We start from the raw sequence: 19091 nt of genomic DNA, 5'->3' as shown, positions 1-19091 counted from the left end.
AACATCCACAAATAATGGAGGTCTGTTTGCTGCAAAAGTTGCATAAATCAGTCAAATCTTCACAAATACACATTAAATACGTGTTGACGTCATCCAGTGAGATTTACACTTTCCAATGATATGATTGTCTCTCTTGTCCACAGTGAATAAATGTCCCTCAATCCACTTTGAAATCATAAAAATACAAGATGCTTCAGAACTTGGCTGAGGGATTGAACGTTTTCTTCAGTATCACAGGGATCACGTGACAGTTCCATGTGAACATTGCTAATTGGAACTCCTAACAGGGAATTCAGCATAATAGATGTAATGGTGCCAGTGTCAAAATAAAAGCAAATACGGTCTCGAATCAAGGTTCAAAGGGGTAAGATCAGGTTTTCATTTCCACACAAAAATCCAAATTTACATTAATATTCCACGGACTGGTCAAATAAGAATAAAACAATGGAACATAAGCAGAGAAAAATGTGCAACTCACAATAAAAACAATTATTATGGGGTGACATTTCATCCTCCTTGCTTAATATTAAGGAACATGTATACACCGACAATAGTAATAAGTAGTTATGTTGTTATTTAATAAATTTGATTAATTTAGTTTAAAAAATAAACAATAACAAAAATAATAAACAAATTTAATTAATATATATATCACCTCTCAAAAAGAAAAAAATTAACATTGAAAACGTTTTAATTGATTTTTTCTAAGCTCAACTAAAATGTTGTTAGGTGGGAACCTTTGATCGTCGTGCCTCGTTTCCTCCGGTGGAATGAGTCGTGGGACCGGGATCTGCACTTTCATGTTTATCCTCCTTGCTTAATATTAAGGAACATGTATACGCCGACAATAGTAATAAGTAGTTATGTTGTTATTTAATAAATTTGATTAATTTAGTTTAAAAAATAAACAATAACAAAACTAATAAACAAATTGAATGAAAATATATATACCACTTTTCAAAAAGAAAAAGTTTAACATTTAAAACGTTTTATTAGATTTTTTCTAAGCTAAAATAAAATGTTGTTAGGTGGGAACCTTTGATCGTCGTGTCTCGTTTCCTCCGGTGGAATGAGTCGTGGGACCGGGATCTGCACTTGTTGCCACGTCGGACGCGCCGGGCGGTGAAGCTCAGTTTGTCTTGTTCAGGAGTCACAACATTGTTCGGAGTTTCCTGCGCAGTCATGGTGAGGTTTGCTACCTTGGATTCGAACTAACAACCGCTCGACGTCTTCCCGCTGACGTGAGAGGAAGCTAGCCTGCTAGCGGACATGCTAACCGCGAAGAGCTAACAACCAGAGCTACACTGTAATCTCCTGTGTGTGTGTGTAATCCTGATGTGTGGGTCTCATCCTGATGTGTGTGTGTTTGTGTTTCACAGGTTTCTGTCATCAACACGGTGGACACGTCGCACGAGGACATGATCGTAAGTTGTGTTTCCGGAAGTGGAAGCTAACGTTAGCTTGTTGCTACATGGACAGGTTTCATTAGGTGCACGTAGATGCTAACAGCCAAAGTAGCACAGAGGTGTTGTAACAAGTCTTCACGTTGTGTGTTTGTCATTTCACATCAGGACGATATGCGCTGATTGATTTTGTTCATTTGTTATTAAAATAGTTGAGCTAAGGATTAGCTACCTTTTCAAAATAAAAGTCCAATTATTGTGTGTAGTCTTTCTATGAGATTTTATGCTTTTATTCTTTGTAACTGTCCCGTTTTTGTGTAGATATGAACTGATCACATCCGTCTGAGTCTCCACAGACACACATTACATTTATTAGAAGAAATGTTTAATTTATCATCTTTAAACTGATCAGGATTGAAGTGAAATCACGATTCGCCACTGAAATGTGAAAGAGTTGATATTTATGTCGTCTCTGGTGTTTGTGGGTTAAACAAATATATAATTGTTCCTTTTATTATAAACGTCTATTAGTCTTGTTTCTTCAGAATGATGAATCAAACAAATCACAACCTTGATCCTGTACATGTTACTTATGATGTTGTCAATGTTGCTGTCAATATAAAAGTACATGGTTACGATTGAATAATTGATACGATTGATAATTGATGTGTTAATAATGACACTTCATTAAGTGATGATCAGGAGAACCTGCAGCTCGCTTGAGTTCAAAGAGTTTAAAGAGAGTAAACGTTGTTCTTAGCTTCATCAGGACGACACAAACATCACTTTAGAGGAATCGTCATGTTGCTGGAGGTGAAACTCGGTGGCCACTGAACCCAACGAGCCAAACATCATCTGTTTCTGTGTGTTTCAGCACGATGCCCAGATGGATTACTACGGCACGCGACTGGCCACCTGCTCGTCCGATCGCACCGTGAAGATCTTCGATGTCAGAAATGGAGGTCAGATCCTGGTGGCCGACCTCAGAGGGTGAGAAACCCAAGTGTGACGACTGATCTGGGAAACTAAATCTGAAAATGTACCTTTTTTAATTGAACTAATTTCCACTACATGTGTTCTTGAATCTGTGACACTGGATCCACATGTAAGATGTTCTGTCCTGTTTATTTTACATCATAAGTTTCACAAGGAGGATTTTGAACTGAGTTGGAGGACGTCTCTGTTTGTGTTGCAGCCACGAGGGTCCCGTGTGGCAGGTGGCGTGGGCTCACCCGATGTTTGGCAACATCCTGGCGTCCTGTTCCTACGACCGCAAAGTCATCGTGTGGAAGGAGGAGAACGGAGCCTGGGACAAGATGTACGAATACACCGGACATGAGTCATCAGGTCAGTAGATCTCTGGATGGAATAACATTGTGTCTCCTTCACTTTTGTGTCTCAGTGCTTTTTTCCTATAGAGTTTAAACTTTGTGTCTTCTTGCTGATTTCCCCTGGAAAGTTTTCATTCAGTTTATCTCTCACTTCTCGTGTGTTTCCTCCCTTTGGAAACAGAGACTTTAGGATTTTGTCACTAACATAGTGTCGGTGCTGACCGGTGAATTAGACTCGTCAACAAAAGATAAAAGTGAATTCTAACCGTTGTGTCCTTCTCTCGAGACCTTTGTCGTCTTCTTAACTCCACTTGTGTGTCTGCAGTGAACTCTGTCTGCTGGGGTCCCTATGAGTTCGGTCTGATCTTGGCCTGCGGCAGCTCGGACGGAGCCATTTCCCTCCTCACATTTACTGGAGATCAGCAGTGGGACGTCAAGAAGATCAGCAACGCACACACTGTGAGTCTGACACACACTTTTGAGTAACGCCCAACTTTAATTTAATCATTGCATGTAATGAAATGTAGTTTTAGATGTTTAAATTCTCTGTATATGCTGTTTATCAGTGCTTCGCTCCTTGTTTCTCTCTCTATTTTTCTATCCCATTTGCGTTGACGTCTCTTAATGAACTGGGTTGTGATCCTCCTGCAGATCGGCTGTAACGCAGTGAGCTGGGCTCCTGCTGTGGTTCCAGGAAGCCTCATCGATCAGCCGTCAGGACAGAAACCAAACTACGTCAAGCGCTTTGTCTCCGGAGGCTGCGACAACCTGGTCAAACTCTGGAAGTATGTTCGTGTTCAGTGAACTGTTCAAGACCCTGGTTGCAAAATTCCGGGAATATTCAAAGTTGGAAACTTTCCATGGGAATTAACGGGAATATACGGGAATTAACGGGAAATGTTGTGGGTAATTTATACTAACTGTATTTACCTTTTCATATACAGACATAAATATAAACATTTTGTTGTGTCATAGGCTGATTTGAGCCCTGAGGAAACTTTGGGCACTTGACTATATGCTTCTGCATCGTTGTGTCATTCTTAACATCGGTCTTTGCACAGTATTTGCAAATGTACACAGCCTTTCCTTCTACATTGGATGGGGTGAAATGTCTCCACACATGAGAGAGTGCACGTGGCATTGTTCTGTAGAATAAGATGAGAAAAAAGGTTGTAAAAAAACACTAATGCAATGCCAGAGATATAAATAGTTAGCCAAACAATTGGAATCGTCTGTAAACATATTTTACAATTGGTGGATAAATGAATGGAAATAGTCTAGATGAACAATCCTCAATCAGCATGCTAATATATTTTCCCAGTAATATCATGGAAACTTACCTGACTAGTCCTTCACTCTACAGCAGGCCTCAGTAGCCCTGCTGTAGAGTGAAGCATGCTGGGAGTTATCTGTGCATGTGATGGAAGAATGCACAGTGGAGGGTTGAAACTCAACGTTCCATACATCTTTAAAATAGAGTTTTGAATGATGTTTTTATTGCTTAGCGTTTAATTTACGTAGTTTGTTTTTTTTCAAAATTCCCGACCCAAACTTCCCATGGAAAGTTTCCGGAAATTTACCGGAAACTTTCCGCCCCTTTGCAACCCCATTCAAGACGCATGTTTTTAGTGACTTGAGACTATAAAAGTCCTACTGGTACATACATTAAAATGTTTTACAATGCCAAGTTGCAATGTGGGTAATGTAGGCACCAGCTTTTAGCAAGGATGAAGAAGACACTGAAGAGATTTGAGTTGAGGGTTGAATGTATTTTTAATGAAATGTAACTTTCACTGTTGCTCTGTGTCCTCACCTGCAGAGAGGAGGACGGTCAGTGGAAGGAGGACCAGAAGCTGGAGGCCCACAGTGATTGGGTGAGAGACGTGGGCTGGGCTCCATCTATTGGACTTCCCACCAGCACCATCGCAAGTTGTTCCCAGGTGAGATTTTTATCCCCCCTCCACAAAGATGTGTCTCATTAAACAGTGATGGTGGCTGAAAAACAAAGCAAAGAAACAGTTTGAAAGATTAATTAGTTTCCCTCCATCAGTCCAACTGTCTGATTTAATTATAGTTCTGTCCCAACGTCACCATCGTCCTTTTTTCATTTTTGTCTCATCTGGGTCAGAGATTTCCTACTTAGGTTTCCCTCCTCAGGTTGTTTATAACAAATTAAGTCTTGGATCCTCTTTCAGGTGTTAAGTTGATGTGCAGTTATTCGATTGTACCACTAGGTGGACCCAGAGATGAGATCCAGTTCAGTCTGAATCCTCATTTACTAACCATCAATGGACGTCTCATCATAAACAGGCTGATTAATCTTTATTGCCCCTGAGGCAGAGTGAGAGAAAAGCTTTGAGACACGTTCACCGATCCCTTTGTCCCGTCCTCCAGGACGGACGCGTGTTCATCTGGACGTGTGACGACCCGGCAGGAAACACCTGGACGACCAAACTGCTCCATAAGTTCAACGATGTGGTCTGGCACGTCAGCTGGTCCATCACTGGGAACATCCTGGCTGTTTCTGGAGGAGACAACAAGGTAGTTCATATAAAGTCGTAAAGATTTTGACCCATCATGTAATAATCCAGAATTGTAATCGTTGTTCGGGAAGTGATCTTTTCCCGACCTGTTCTTTTGTAGGTGACGTTGTGGAAGGAGTCGATGGACGGTCAGTGGGCCTGTATCAGCGACGTCAGCAAGGGGCAGGGCGCCGTCTCCACCATCACAGACACACAACAGAACGAGCAGTGACACACACACACACACACACAACAACAGTTATCAACATGTCAAACAAAACGTCCACAGCCATTGAGCAAAGTTTTTAATGCTTCAGACGGAGCTGGACGCCTTTTTGCCCGTTTCTAAACGTTATCAGAAAGAAGAGAAACCACAGTTGAACCAATGTTTGTTTCTTTTCCTTTTGATGATGTTTGGGATGACTGATGATAATTACCTGAAGATTTGTATCAGATGCACATTACATTAAAATCCATTCTACCCCCGCCTGCCTTCTCATCCCACGATGCTCTGCTCCTGAAACATTCCAGCTCCATCGGTGGAGAACAGAATCCACCGAGAGGATCCCAGCATCCTCGGCAGCGGCTGGCCATCAACTTTCATTGTGTGTGTTTGTTATTTAATCCACAAAAAGAAAACAACCAAATCTTTGCTCTGCTGTTTTCTTCGTCATATAAATTGTATTTGGTGAAAAACCAGATTCACTTCTGAGGCTGAAAACAGATTCTCGTGTTTACACAGTGAGAAAATTCTGCCTGGTTTCTACTTGAGAAAAACTCAAACCTCAACTCCAGAGAATAATTAAAATCAATTATCAAGTGAACTGTTGACGAGTTCAGATTCTATTCATCACGTGCCAGAGGTTGATTGACAGGAATCAGGTCGTCAACAGGTGTTCAAGTGAAACAAGTTCAGTCTTAATTCCTCAGCCACGACACTGCTACGGCAACCAGACCTGAATATATCAACATGTTGCCATGACGACCACAAATAGAGCTTAATTATAACACTTATTTTTCTTTCATTTTTGAAATCAGAAACCAGTGATGTTTATTTGGTTCATATTTGATGTAATTAAATAACTTAAATGTTAAAACACGGTCTTGTTTCTTTTCTGATGCGTCAGTCGTGATGTCAAACATAAAACTGCAGAGTTAAGATAAGAGACTTCAGGAGAAGTCTTCATCCTCTCCGGCTCTGAACCTCATGACTCTACCGGATGAGGACGTGCAACTTCCGGTCTGTAACAAGCAAAGCTCCGTTTCAACAGAGTCAAACGCTGGAGTGCTTTTACTTTGAAAGGGGTTTAGGAAGTGTTGTGAATCCGTTTGTGACTCAGACGGATGAACATTGTGGTTCACAGCAGAATAAACAGAACATGAGCTTTCACCTGATCTTTGTGGGAATTTTTTATGTTTTATTCCCAAAACATCTCCGTATATATATTGTACCATATCATAATACTTATACATAATACTGATCAAATTGATTCCAGAGTTGATGATTGATGAAATTGAACATACATTAAACCAATCGGTATCATAACATTTTAGTTGATAACTCAATATACTTTATTTTTTACAAAACATCCAGTGTTTTGGTAGTGACTGCACTGTTTTGGTAGTGACCACAGTATTTTGTTTGCAAGGTTGTATCATATTTCCTCATCCTTATTGCTTAATCTTAACTCATAACATGCTATAGGTTGGGAATATGCAAAACACAAATGTTTTGTGGTCAATGGAATAATTATATTTTTGAGGACAAAACAATTGTTCGTCCAGAACCATTTAAAGTACAAACGTTACCCAAGTGGGTTCAGTAAAAGAGAAGAAGAAAACACTGACAAATAACTGATATTATGTTGTACTGTATGTTTCAGGGGGTTTAGTGTCAGACACCATCACATATCCATTCACAAATTGAACTTTTCACATACTGCGGTGAACACTCTTGGGGTGATCTGGACATGCCTCTGTGTGACGTTTTCTGATGGAGGGATTAAGGTGACGACCTTGTCCACTGTGGACCAGATCTTTTACATTACATTACTTACATTTAGCTGACGCTTTTATCCAAAGCGACTTACAACAAGTGCATTCGACCCCGAGGGAACAAACCAAGAACAACAAGAATCAAGACAGTACAATTTCTTCGAAATAAAGCAAAACTACAGAGTGCTATAAGTAAGAGCCATTTTATTGCTACCAAAGTGTTAGTTTCAAAAGTGGTCAGTGTTTTTTTTTTTATTCAAGGTACAGTCGGAAGAGGTGTGTTTTTAGTTTTCGGCGAAAGATGTGTAAACTTTCAGATGTCCGGATGTCGAGTGGGAGCTCATTCCACCGTTTAGGAGCTAGGACAGCAAACAGTCGTGATTTTGATGAGTGTTTAGCTCGCAGTGAAGGAGCAACAAGTCGTTTAGCTGAAGCAGAGCGGAGTGAACGTGCTGGTGTGTAGTGTTTGACCATGTCCTGGATGTAAACTGGACCTGATCTGTTTACAGCATGGTATGCGAGTACTAGTGTTTTGAACCGGATGCGGGCAGCCACTGGTAGCCAGTGTAGGGAGCGGAGTAGCGGAGTAGTGCGAGTGAATTTAGGTTGGTTAAAAACCAGTCGAGCTGCTGCATTCTGGATGAGCTGCAAAGGTCGGATGGCAGTAGCAGGTAAACCTGCCAGGAGGGAGTTACAGTAGTCGAGGCGTGAGATGACCAGGGCCTGGACCAGAACCTGGACCAGGGCCTGGACCAGAACCTGCACCGCCTTCTGAGTGAGAAGGGGGCGTATTCTCCGGATGTTGTAAAGCATGAATCTACAGGACCGCGTTGTTGCAGTAATGTTGGCAGAAAGGGAGAGTTGGCAGTCGAGTGTCACACCCAGGTTCCTAGCAGTCTGAGTGGGGGTCAGCACGGAGTTGTCAAAGTTAATAGTCAGGTCATGGGTGGGAGAGTTTGTCCCTGGAAGGAAAAGTAGTTCAGTCTTGTCAAGGTTAATCTTCAGGTGGTGAGCGGTCATCCACTGAGAGATGTCAGTCAGACAGGCAGAGATTCGTGCTGCTACCTGTGTTTCTGATCGGGGAAAAGACAGGATTAGTTGGGTGTCATCAGCATAGCTATGGTAGGAAAAGCCATGTGAGTGAATGACAGAGCCGAGAGTGTTGGTGTACAAAGAAAAGAGGAGAGGACCCAGGACCGAACCTTGAGGGACCCCAGTAGTGAGAGGACAAGGTTCAGAAACAGATCCTCTCCAAGTTACCCGATAAGTGCGTTCATTGAGGTAGGAAGAGAGCAGGGAGAGAGCAGAGCCTGAGATACCCAGGTCCTGAAGGGATGAGATCAGGATCTGGTGGTTCACTGTGTCAAATGCAGCAGAGAGGTCTAGAAAGATAAGGACAGAGGAGAGAGAATCTGCTCTAGCAGTGTGAAGCTGCTCAGAGACAGCAAGGAGGGCAGTCTCAGTTGAGTGACCTGCCTTGAAACCAGACTGGCGAGGGTCAAGAAGATTATTGTGGTTCAGATAGGAGGAGAGTTGATTAAAGATCGCTCGCTCGAGAGTTTTGGAAACAAAGGGAAGAAGAGAGACAGGTCTGTAGTTATTTACTGCAGACGGGTCGAGGGTGGGTTTCTTCAGGAGAGGATTTACTCTTGCCTCCTTCAGAGAATTAGGGAAACAGCCATTTGAGAGGGAAGTGTTGATAAGATGAGTAAGAAAAGGAAGAAGGTCAGGAGCAATAGACTGGAGAATGTGAGAAGGGATGGGGTCAAGGGGGCAGGTGGTCCATCTTGTCCTCTACTCACAGCCAATAAAAGCGGTTTTGCCCAATGTTGTGCGTGACTTTGACCTCAAGGGCACCTACAGACAGATAACGGGTCAAATAAAATGACATTGGGCGAGACATGATCTTCTGTCTTTTTCCATCCTTTTCTTTTTCATAATCTTCTTTTTTCGTGAGCCACTGGTACCACCATGTGGCTTCTGTTCCTGATATACCAGAACTTGTGGTTTGTATGAGAGACTTGTTCTTACATGAGAGACATTCCCTGTAAATGCAAGCTTAAGCCTGAGTGTCACAGCACAACTCCTCTGCGACTTTGCTCAAGCTCGGTGAGTTAATAAGGCCAAGGTGCTTGAGCCTGTCTGCTTTCATTTGGGCATTGATCCAAAAAGGTTTTGTCCTGCAGAAAAGTGAATAGGATAGCTTCAGATGAGACATCTCCAGCATCAACTTCTGATGCAAATTCAGCATTGTTTCAGAGAGGAACCTATTTTGTTTCTTCTTTATGAATCTTGTGATTGTTTCATTCTTCCCAGCTGATGCCCGACTATGGTCATCTCGACTTAAGAACATTTTGACTGTGACTTTTTCGGTAGTGACAATTCTAGCTAATTTTGAGCATAACTAAAGAATGCTAGCAAGCACATGGCTAGTATACACATCTTTGAAGAGGTGTACACACATAAAAACATAATACTTTGCATAAAACCCAAAAAAGTTTAATTAATTGAAGAGAATATGTGTTCGGTAGTGACAATTCTTAAGGTTACACGCTGATTTTCAGACTTTGGAACACATTTATATCAAAACTATGGGATTTAGCTGCTTACCATTCAGCCATGAGGGACAGGGATGCAATGTCACTGCCTGGTTAAAATGCAGGGGTGTGGCTAAAAACCAGGCTCAGCCAATGGACTAAAACTCTTGTGTTTCGGTAGTGACATGAAAACTGGGGACATGATTTTTTGAGTATAGTTTTTTAATTTAAAAATTAAACCCACAATACATCTAAACCTCCAAGTTCGTTTAAACTTAATCATAAAGATCTTTGAAATAAGATCATTGAAAAAAATCTAAAAAATTTAAAAAGTGTTATTTACAGAAATTTAAATTTAGATGTCAGGGTGGGGGACAGCTACTTCCCAATAGAAAGTACCCTATAAATGATGATTTTGTATATATTTAGCTTATCCCTATCTCATTTAATGTTTGGTATAAATAGACCATAACATATTCTTAGTAAATATCTATGTCTGAATACTAAATTGTTTTGTAAATAGTTTTTTCTTGTTGGGGGACCATACTTTGAACCATTTCGGTAGAATGGCCCAGTAATGAAGAGAAACTTTGTTTATATTATTATTATCTGTAAAAGATATTTCATGAGTTAAAATACAATACGCAGTTTGAGACTGTCGCAGACACACACACACAGGCACACACACACACACACAGGCACACACACACACACACACACACACACACAGGCACACACACACACAGTCACACACAGAGTCACATGATTTCCTGTAACCGCAGAGAGGAAGTGAAACTGGTCAGACTCGTTCTAACTTCAAGTTCAGCAGTGGGAGGAGTGGGAGGCTGGTGAGTGTTCAGCAGCATGTATATTATTTACAGAGGTGGGAAGTAATGAAGTACAAATTTCTGTACTTTGTACTTCTTATCTTCTCAAAACTGACTCGTTACTTGAGCAGCGGAGGTTGGCGCACCTCTCTCTCTCTCTCTCTCTCTCTCTCTCTCTCTCTCTCTCTCTCTCTCTCTCTCTCTCTCTCTCTCTCTCTCTCTCTCTCTCTCTTGTTAAGAGTTTACTTCCTCAAACTCGGGAGATGCGCAGGCCCCGCTGCGTGTTTGCCGTCGGCGGGGGGGGGGGGGGGGCAGCGCGAGGGGTCCAGAGGTTGGTCGTCTCATAGATATATGAGTCTGCGTTGCCGGCCAACGAAGACGAACGTCCGCACATGGCGGCCATCTTGCTAGGGAGCAGCTCTCTCACCCATAACATTGTGTTGGTAGTGGTAAATAACCATAACTTGCTCAATTTTCAACCGATTTTTACACGGTTTGGTTTGTTATAAACGTCAGAGATGTAGATATGACACTGCATACTTATGAATAATTATATTTATATATTTTCTAAAAAATGCAATAATTTATGCAGTGTCATAACTACATCTCTGACGTTTATAACAAACCAGTCCGTTTAATGTTATGGGTTAGCGAGCTGCCTCTAGCAAGATGGCCAATATGTTTTATTTTGAGCTAATCTTTTACTTAAAATTAAGTTAATGATTTTTTTTCCTTTCTATCTATCTATATCTATATCTATAATCAAGTTCATGAGTTCAGTTTGAGAACATATCTTTATTATGACCAATTTTTAAACGGTTTGGTTGTTATAAACGTCAGAGATGTAGACTGCATACTTATGAATAATTATGTTAGTTTCTAAAAAAATTTAATAACTTATTAGTGTCATAACTTATAAGACATCTAGTCTTTATATATACATCTATGGGCGGGCGGGCTAAAAACCTCCAGGCTGCCTGCCCGCGTTTTAATGACGTCGTGTGGAGGCACTCTCACATGATTGGCTGTAAAGGAGTGAGACATCTGATTGGCTACAGACGATCCCCTCTGAGAAAAAACGCATTTGTGGATCAGACTCACGTCAGGAGAGTCACAAAAGTCTCACACACAAATGCAGCGAGGTTTACAGATTAAAAGCACTTTGTAAATGCAGGTCCAACAGTTTATATATGAATGTAACAAGCTCCAAACATGTATTTGATGAAAATTGCAAATACTTTTACATGCGTATATTTGTGAATTTTTTTTATATTTGTGTGTGCATCGGAAATATGTTAATGAATCTTATGTTTTACATGTGAATTTTTTTTACTTATATATGGAATGAAACATATTTGTGTGTGCATTGAAAATGTATTTGTGTTTTTAGTCACATATATATATAAATCCCCAAATACATTTGTGGATCTTTTTTGCGCATGTATTAATTTCTGTGTGCATTTATTACTTTTGAGACTGTTCTAGCTCCATACACACAGACCCACATACACACACTCACACCCAGAGTCATGTGATTTCCAGTAACTGCGGAGCGGAGGAGGAGCCTCCAATGAAAGTGAATGTTTTCAGACCATAGACTGGTTCAGACCGGTTCAGACTCGTTCTAACTTCAAGTTCAACAGTGGGAGGAGACGTGAAGTCTGAGGCTGGTGAGTGTTCAGCAGCATGTATATTATTTACAGAGGTGGGAAGTAACAAAGTACAAATTTCTGTACTTTGTACTTCTTATCTACTCAAACTGACTCGTTATTTGAGCAGCGGAGGTTGGCGCACCTTCAAAACCCTTTTAAAACTGTTATTTAATAAATATTCAATAAAATATAATTGTAAGTTCATGAACTGAATTTTATATTCAGTAGGCTATTCAATTTTATTATCCTAAAAACCCTGTGTCTCCCCCATACCGATGGTTTGACCCAACCTGGCACACGCCACCTGTCATCACCTGTCATCACTGCCGCCTTGAAAACTCAAACAATGGAGTCGTGGTTGAAGCGCAGCAGCCATGCCGCTGAAAACACGGAGGGACAAGTGGAAAAGAAGGAGAAACCAGAGCAGAGAGCCGTCCCTAAACAACACCCTGAGAGCACGTGCCTCTTCGGAGGAGGGTCGCTACAACGTAAAACTTTTCCGTTGTGAAGTTACAGATTCATGACAAGAAATCCGCGTCTCTACCGGTACCCTGTCAAACTAAAAGCATGTAATACAAAAACGGAAATTAAATTGTCTGACCTTAAAGCGACCAAATATTTCACAATAAACTAACAGAAAGACACTTCAACAATATAAACATTAACACAGATTGGGTTATTGAAACTTTGTGTTTTTTCTGTGGGGGGAAATTAGCCAACAGTGGCATGAAGCCAGCACATCTTCAGCGGTATCTCCAGAGAAAACATGAAAGTCATGTTGGTAACCACCTGAGTTTTTTAGAGGAAACTTTCTGAATTCAGGTCATCTCAAGACACGATGCGAAAAGCTTTGCCAAAGCAAACGGAAACAACCTACCTTTCAGTATTCTTTTCGATCCTTAAAGAAGATATTTTAAGATGATAAATATTTAAATGTTGTATTTTGAGCTAATCTTTTATTTAAAATTAAGCTAATTATTTATTTTTTTGAAGAAGTGTATATCTTTAATCAATCAAGAGTTCAGTTTGAGAACATATCTTTAAGTTACTAATTATTTTTATGTGCACAAATCTTTATTTTATAATTGAGATAAGTCCTTTCCTTTTATTGAGTTATCATAAGGGTCATTGTGTATCACTCCTGCTCCTGATTAGAAAGTGAAAGGTCCATGTTTAGTGATATTTACAGAATTGTGTAGTGGTTATTCTGTGGTCTATTAGTGTTCTTAGGCACTTGTTTATTCTGTTGTGTTGATTCTTTGTTGTCCCTGAAGTTCAGATGCACTCGTCCATTACTGTTTGAACCTCAGCATCTGGGGTTCAAAATGTGTAAAATAATACAGTATATGTTGTTTTTTGTTTTAGTTTTTCAGCCAGTTGAAATAAAACCTGAAGAGAACAGTTTTTGGTTGTTTTGTGTGTGTATGGACTATAAACATCCCTTTGCATTTTTTTATTTTGGTACTTGTAATTTTACTTTTGATACCTAAGTACATTTAATATGAGCGACTTTAAGACTTTGACTCATGTCATTTTCTTACAGGTGACTTTAACTTTTACCGGTTTCACTTTCAGGTAAGTTATCTTTACTTTTACTCAAGTACTTTATACACCACTGTTTATTTATTATTTGTATTGTCTGTAAAATATATTTCATGAGTTAAGTTACAAACAGCAGTTTTATTTTTAACACACAGTTACACACGTTTGTAGTTCTATGTTAGTGAGGACACTCATTGTCATAATTCCTTCCCTAGCCCCTAACCATCCAAACTAAATGACTTAACCTCAACCTAAACTCAACCTAACTCTAACCCTAACACCAAGTCTCAACAACCAAACAGTCCATTAAAGGGGGGGGGGGGGGGGTCACAAAGTGAGGACCAGTAAAAAGGGCCTCACAAAGGTAGCTGAACAATAACACACACACTCACTCACACACACACACACACACACTTTTTCTACTCATGGACTTTAGAGAGAAGAAGATTCAGGATGAACTTCAGTCAGTCAATCAACAGTTTGACTCAACGCTGTGATTGGCTGAGTCCAACACATTAAACCTAAAGCTGTCTCAGGTTACCGTGACAACAGGGAAACAGTATAGGAGGGTTGACTCTGTTATATTTGAAGAAACACTGAGTTTACGTACCTGGCTTCATTGTGTGTGTTTGAGCTCAGAGTGTTTTTCCTCTCAGACTGACGATGAGTGGTTATGAGGAGGAAGAGGACAGAGCCGAGTCTCCAGGGTTCAGCTGTGTGTCTCTGAAGAGTGACTGGTCCATGAGACATCCTCCACACTTCAGTAATGAACCTGGACCTTCACACACAAAGTAAGAGACCTGCTACAAACATGTGAAGCTCCAAACTGAATCCTCAGAGAATGAACCAGTGAATGATGTGTTCTGAATAAAAACATGTTTGTGTTTGCAGAGATCAGGACCACAGACTGAGAGCAGAATCTCCAGGGTCCAGCTGTCTGTCTCTGAAGAGTGACTGGTCCATGGGAGAACCTCCAGACTTCAGTATTGAACCTGGACCATCACACACAGAGTAAGAGACTGTTTCTACTGTGACCTGCTCTAAAGAGGATATAGTTTCCTCTAGTGTGGCCCCTGCATTAGGACACAGCTTCATTGAAGTTGGTGACTAATCTCTCAGAATCACTCAAAGAGCTCAGACCTCCACCAAGAACCAACACGCTCCTTATGAAACCACTTTGAAATCCACTAGAGACTCATTTTGATTTGGATCTGCACCCCCCCCCCCCCCCCCCGACTCTGGTTCACAGACCACAACCTTCCACCAAGTTTACCTGAATCTGTTGTTTTTTATAATCCCACTAACGAACCAACCAACACACAAACATACTGGGTGAAAACAAAACCTCCTTGACAGAAGTGATGACAACCTGTGACTGTGACATGTGAGTGATCAGGACATGTCTTCACAGGGAGAGGAAGAGGAGTCATGTTTCTGAGGAGGAGCAGTCGTCCTGCTGTGCTTCGTGTCAGGACGTCCTGAAGGATCCAGTCTCCACCAGCTGTGGACACTGGTTCTGCAGACAGTGCATCACCTCATACTGGGACCAGTCTGGTTCTTCAGGAGACTCCTCCTGTCCCCAGTGTGGAAAAAGATCCAGAACAGGAGCTGGAGCTCAGACAGCCGGTCAGAGCAGCACTGTACATGTGTCTGCTGATGTCTTCACTTCTGACAACAGCACATGTGGTTTTATTTTGTTCCTTCATACAGCATCAACATTTAACATCGTTATAAAAGCACAAAGTTAAAAAGCTTTTATTTTCTGTAGTTTTTCTGTATCTGATGAAAACAATCAGCAGATTCTCTGTCTCTGACATTGTTTCTTGTCTTTCAGCAGATCGTGGTCTGCAGGAGGTTTTAGATGAACATCAGCTCAGTGTGAGGAGGAGATGTGAACATGTGACTGAAGGAACTGATGAAACAGGAAGTAAAACCCTCCTCGACAGGATCTACACTGAGCTCTACATCACAGAGGGACAGAGTGAAGAGGTTAATACTCAACATGAGGTGAGGCAGCTTGAGACGGCTTCCAAGAAGAAGATCCTCCACGACACTCCCATCAAGTGCCACGACATCTTTAAAGCCTCCACTGACCAGCAGAGCAGCATCAGAGTCGTCCTGACCAATGGCGTCGCTGGAATTGGAAAAACCTTCTTGGTGCAGAAGTTCTCTCTGGACTGGGCAGAGGGTTCAGAGAACCAGGATGTGGATCTGCTGACTGTGCTTTCGTTCAGGGAGCTGAACCTGGTGAAGGACCAGCAGCACAGTCTCCTCACGCTGCTCCGTGTTTTCCATCCAGCGTTACAGAAGCTCACGGCAGAGACGCTCGCTGTCTGTAAACCTTTGTTCATCTTTGACGGCCTGGATGAAAGCAGACCTTCTCTGGACTTCAACCACAGGGAGCTTGTGTCTGAGGTCACTCAGAGGTCATCAGTCAACGTGCTGCTGACAAACCTCATCCGGGGGAATCTGCTTCCCTCGGCTCTCGTCTGGATAACCTCCAGACCTGCGGCGGCCAATCAGATCCCTCCTGCATGTGTTGACAGGGTCACAGAAGTACGAGGCTTCACTGAGGCCCAGAAGGAGGAGTACTTCAGGAGGAGATTCAGTGATGAAGAGCTGTGCAGCAGAATCATCTCACACATCAAGACGTCCAGGAGCCTCCACATCATGTGTCAAATTCCAGTCTTCTGCTGGATCAGTGCTACAGTTCTGGAGCACATGTTGACCACAGACCAGAGAGGAGAGCTGCCCAAGACCCTGACTGACCTGTACTCACACTTCCTGCTGGTTCAGACAAAGAGGAAGAACAACAAGTACGGTGAGGGACATGAGACGAGTCCACAGCAGCTGACGGAGGCTGACAGGGACGTTCTCCTGAAGCTGGGGAAGCTGGCACTTAAACATCTGGAGGAAGGAAACATCATGTTCTACCAAGAAGACCTGGAGCGGTGTGGTCTTAATGTCACCGAGGCCTCAGTGTACTCAGGAGTTTGTACTGAGATCTTCAGAAGAGAGTGTGTGATCTTCCAGAAATCAGTCTATTGCTTTGTTCATCTGAGCGTTCAGGAGTTTCTGGCTGCAGTCTACATGTTCCACTGTTACACCGAGAGGAACACAGAAGAACTTAACAACTTCTTGGGAGCATATGGGGACACAGACAGTACCTTCTCCCTGGATGACCTCCTGAAGAGAACCATGGAGAAGTCCCTCACCAGTACAAATGGTCATCTGGACCTGTTTGTTCGCTTCCTTCACGGCCTCAGTCTGGAGTCAAACCAGAGAGTCTTAGGAGGCCTGCTGGGTCGGACAGAGAACAATCCAAAGATCATCCAGAGAGTCATCAACAACCTGAAGGAGATGAAGAGTGATGAAATTTCTCCTGACAGAAGCATCAACATCTTCCACTGTCTGACTGAGATGAACGACCACTCAGTTCATCAGCAGATGAAACAGTTCCTGACATCAGAGAACAAATCAGAGGAGGAACTCTCTGATATCCACTGCTCAGCTCTGGCCTACATGCTGCAGATGTCAGAGGAGGTTCTGGATGAGTTGGACCTGGAGAAGTTCAACACATCATACCAGGGTCGATGGAGACTGATCCCAGCAGTGAGGAACTGCAGGAAGGCTCGGTGAGTCCAGACATGATCAATAACATGTTCAATCAGTGGAGATGAGTCGTTCTTCAAATACACTCATTGTTAAATGATCCTCATTGTTTTGGGCATCCTGTGTGTGTGTGTTTGTGTAATAAATGTATTATTATGTACATATACATTCTCATTGTTCTCATGTACGTATGAGAAAAACTAGATCAGATGTGGAAAGTGAAATCCAATGTGATCACTGTGCTGGAGTTTGAGGGTTCAGACATACGACCATGTGTGGTGCAAGGGAGATTATCGTATATACTATATATATATATATATATGAGCAAACAGCTAGCACAATGAGTCAAAATGTGAAGAAATCCCCTAAAGACAGACTTGAGATATCATGTTCAAGAGGTCATGAACATGTTCTGTGACCTTTGACCACCTGACTCTAATGAGTTCCTCTGTTAGTCTGAATGAAGCTTGAACCAAATTTGAAAGGATTCTCTTGAGGTGTTTTTGATAAAAAGGGGATTTACCAGGGTGAGGGTCACATGATCACGTTTTGAATGAATGTTTTGTTATCTGGTTTAATTCTCACAGATTTGATATTTTCTTTAATTACAGACTCGGTGGTAGTGGACTCTCAGAGACTCACTGTGAAGTCGTGGCCTCAGCTCTGAAGTCAGACCCCTCACATCTGAGAGAACTGGATCTGAGTGGAAATGGGCTGCAGGACTCAGGAGTGAAGCTGCTGTGTTCTGGACTGGAGAGTCCAAGCTGTCGACTGGAGACTCTGAGGTCCCTAAATCCTTCTTCACTTTTCAGACTTTCTTTCTTATTGGGTCATTATTTATTCAACTTGTATCAGTTCTGCTCTGCTCACTGTCCCTCAGTCATCTGTCCCTCACCCAGCCTGTCAGTCACGTCCACCTCATCAACTCCATTCACCTGCACTCACCTGCTCCTGTGGGTGTGTGTGTGTGATCAACCACAAGCCCTGGCCGGTCAGGGTTAGGATTAGGGTTAGGGTAACTCAAGGATTGTAATTATCCAATTCTCCTGGGGGGTCATTTAGACCCCCAGAGATCTAGGTTTGTTTCTGGGTGGGGTCAATTAGACTCAAAGAGAAGCAGGTGTGTTCTTCTCCGTGTGCCATGTCATGATGTCACGTCAGGCATGTTTCACCAGAGAACAGGTTCTCCAACAGCTATTCTCCCAGCAACAATCCCCTTAACCAGACGCGGGAGTGCACGGAGAAGCAGACCGAGAAGACGACGATGACAGCAAAGACTACGACCCAGTGGGTGATGCTGCTGCAGATTCGTCATCCTTGGAAGAAGAAGAAGAATAAGGACAGGACCACGACACCACCACCACCGGACTCTGGGAAAGAGAGACCTTCCTGCCAAGAAACAGAGAAATAACATGGTCCTCTCGGGCGTACGCCCGAGAGGAGGGCCGCTGCGAAGAATGGAAAGGGATGGACGGGATCGACCTGCGCTATGTAGGGCAGCTGATCTTAGCGGACGTGTATAGGTCCTGGGGCGAGGCAGCCGTCAGCCTAAAAAGAAGAGGAAGAGGTGTCAGATATGAAAAGGAGTGCAAAACTCACACCGTGTGCCACGGCTGTAACAAATACATCTGCAAGGGCTGCTCACTTGTCTTTTGCCCTACGTGTGCATT

The 19091-nt window shown here is 42.3% G+C and overlaps 2 protein-coding genes across 2 annotated transcripts; both read left to right on the top strand.

Moving 5' to 3' along the window:
• Positions 1 to 1079: 1079 nt before the first annotated feature.
• sec13 (SEC13 homolog, nuclear pore and COPII coat complex component) lies at positions 1080 to 6651 on the top strand. Its single transcript, XM_061069274.1, has 9 exons — positions 1080 to 1185; positions 1380 to 1424; positions 2278 to 2393; positions 2599 to 2750; positions 3060 to 3193; positions 3386 to 3519; positions 4554 to 4674; positions 5129 to 5275; positions 5378 to 6651. Exons 1-9 carry the CDS (start codon positions 1183 to 1185, stop codon positions 5486 to 5488), a joined length of 963 nt encoding a protein of 320 aa, XP_060925257.1. The 5' UTR covers positions 1080 to 1182; the 3' UTR covers positions 5489 to 6651.
• Positions 6652 to 12613: 5962 nt separating this feature from the next.
• Positions 12614 to 18464, top strand: LOC133000171 (NLR family CARD domain-containing protein 3-like). The gene is made up of 3 exons (XM_061070036.1): positions 12614 to 12744; positions 15663 to 17444; positions 18033 to 18464. Exons 1-3 carry the CDS (start codon positions 12614 to 12616, stop codon positions 18421 to 18423), a joined length of 2304 nt encoding a protein of 767 aa, XP_060926019.1. The 3' UTR covers positions 18424 to 18464.
• The last annotated feature ends 627 nt before the right edge of the window (positions 18465 to 19091 follow it).

Source organism: Limanda limanda, chromosome 4 (assembly GCF_963576545.1).
Source record: "Limanda limanda chromosome 4, fLimLim1.1, whole genome shotgun sequence".
NCBI classification, from domain to species: Eukaryota; Metazoa; Chordata; class Actinopteri; order Pleuronectiformes; family Pleuronectidae; genus Limanda; species Limanda limanda.
Note: the sequence above shows the minus strand (reverse complement) of the source record. Positions and strands in the feature narration are given on the sequence as shown.

Bases quoted from the DNA above. Each gene is read 5' to 3' on its own strand.
- LOC133000171 (XM_061070036.1), top strand. From the start codon at position 12,614: ATGGAGTCGTGGTTGAAGCGCAGCAGCCATGCCGCTGAAAACACGGAG. The intron at 12,745-15,662 runs GTCGCTACAACG...TGGTCTGCAGGA, and splicing joins ACGTGCCTCTTCGGAGGAGG to GGTTTTAGATGAACATCAGC. The intron at 17,445-18,032 runs GTGAGTCCAGAC...CTTTAATTACAG, and splicing joins AGGAACTGCAGGAAGGCTCG to ACTCGGTGGTAGTGGACTCT.
- sec13 (XM_061069274.1), top strand. The intron at 3,520-4,553 runs GTATGTTCGTGT...CCTCACCTGCAG, and splicing joins AACCTGGTCAAACTCTGGAA to AGAGGAGGACGGTCAGTGGA. The intron at 4,675-5,128 runs GTGAGATTTTTA...CCCGTCCTCCAG, and splicing joins CCATCGCAAGTTGTTCCCAG to GACGGACGCGTGTTCATCTG.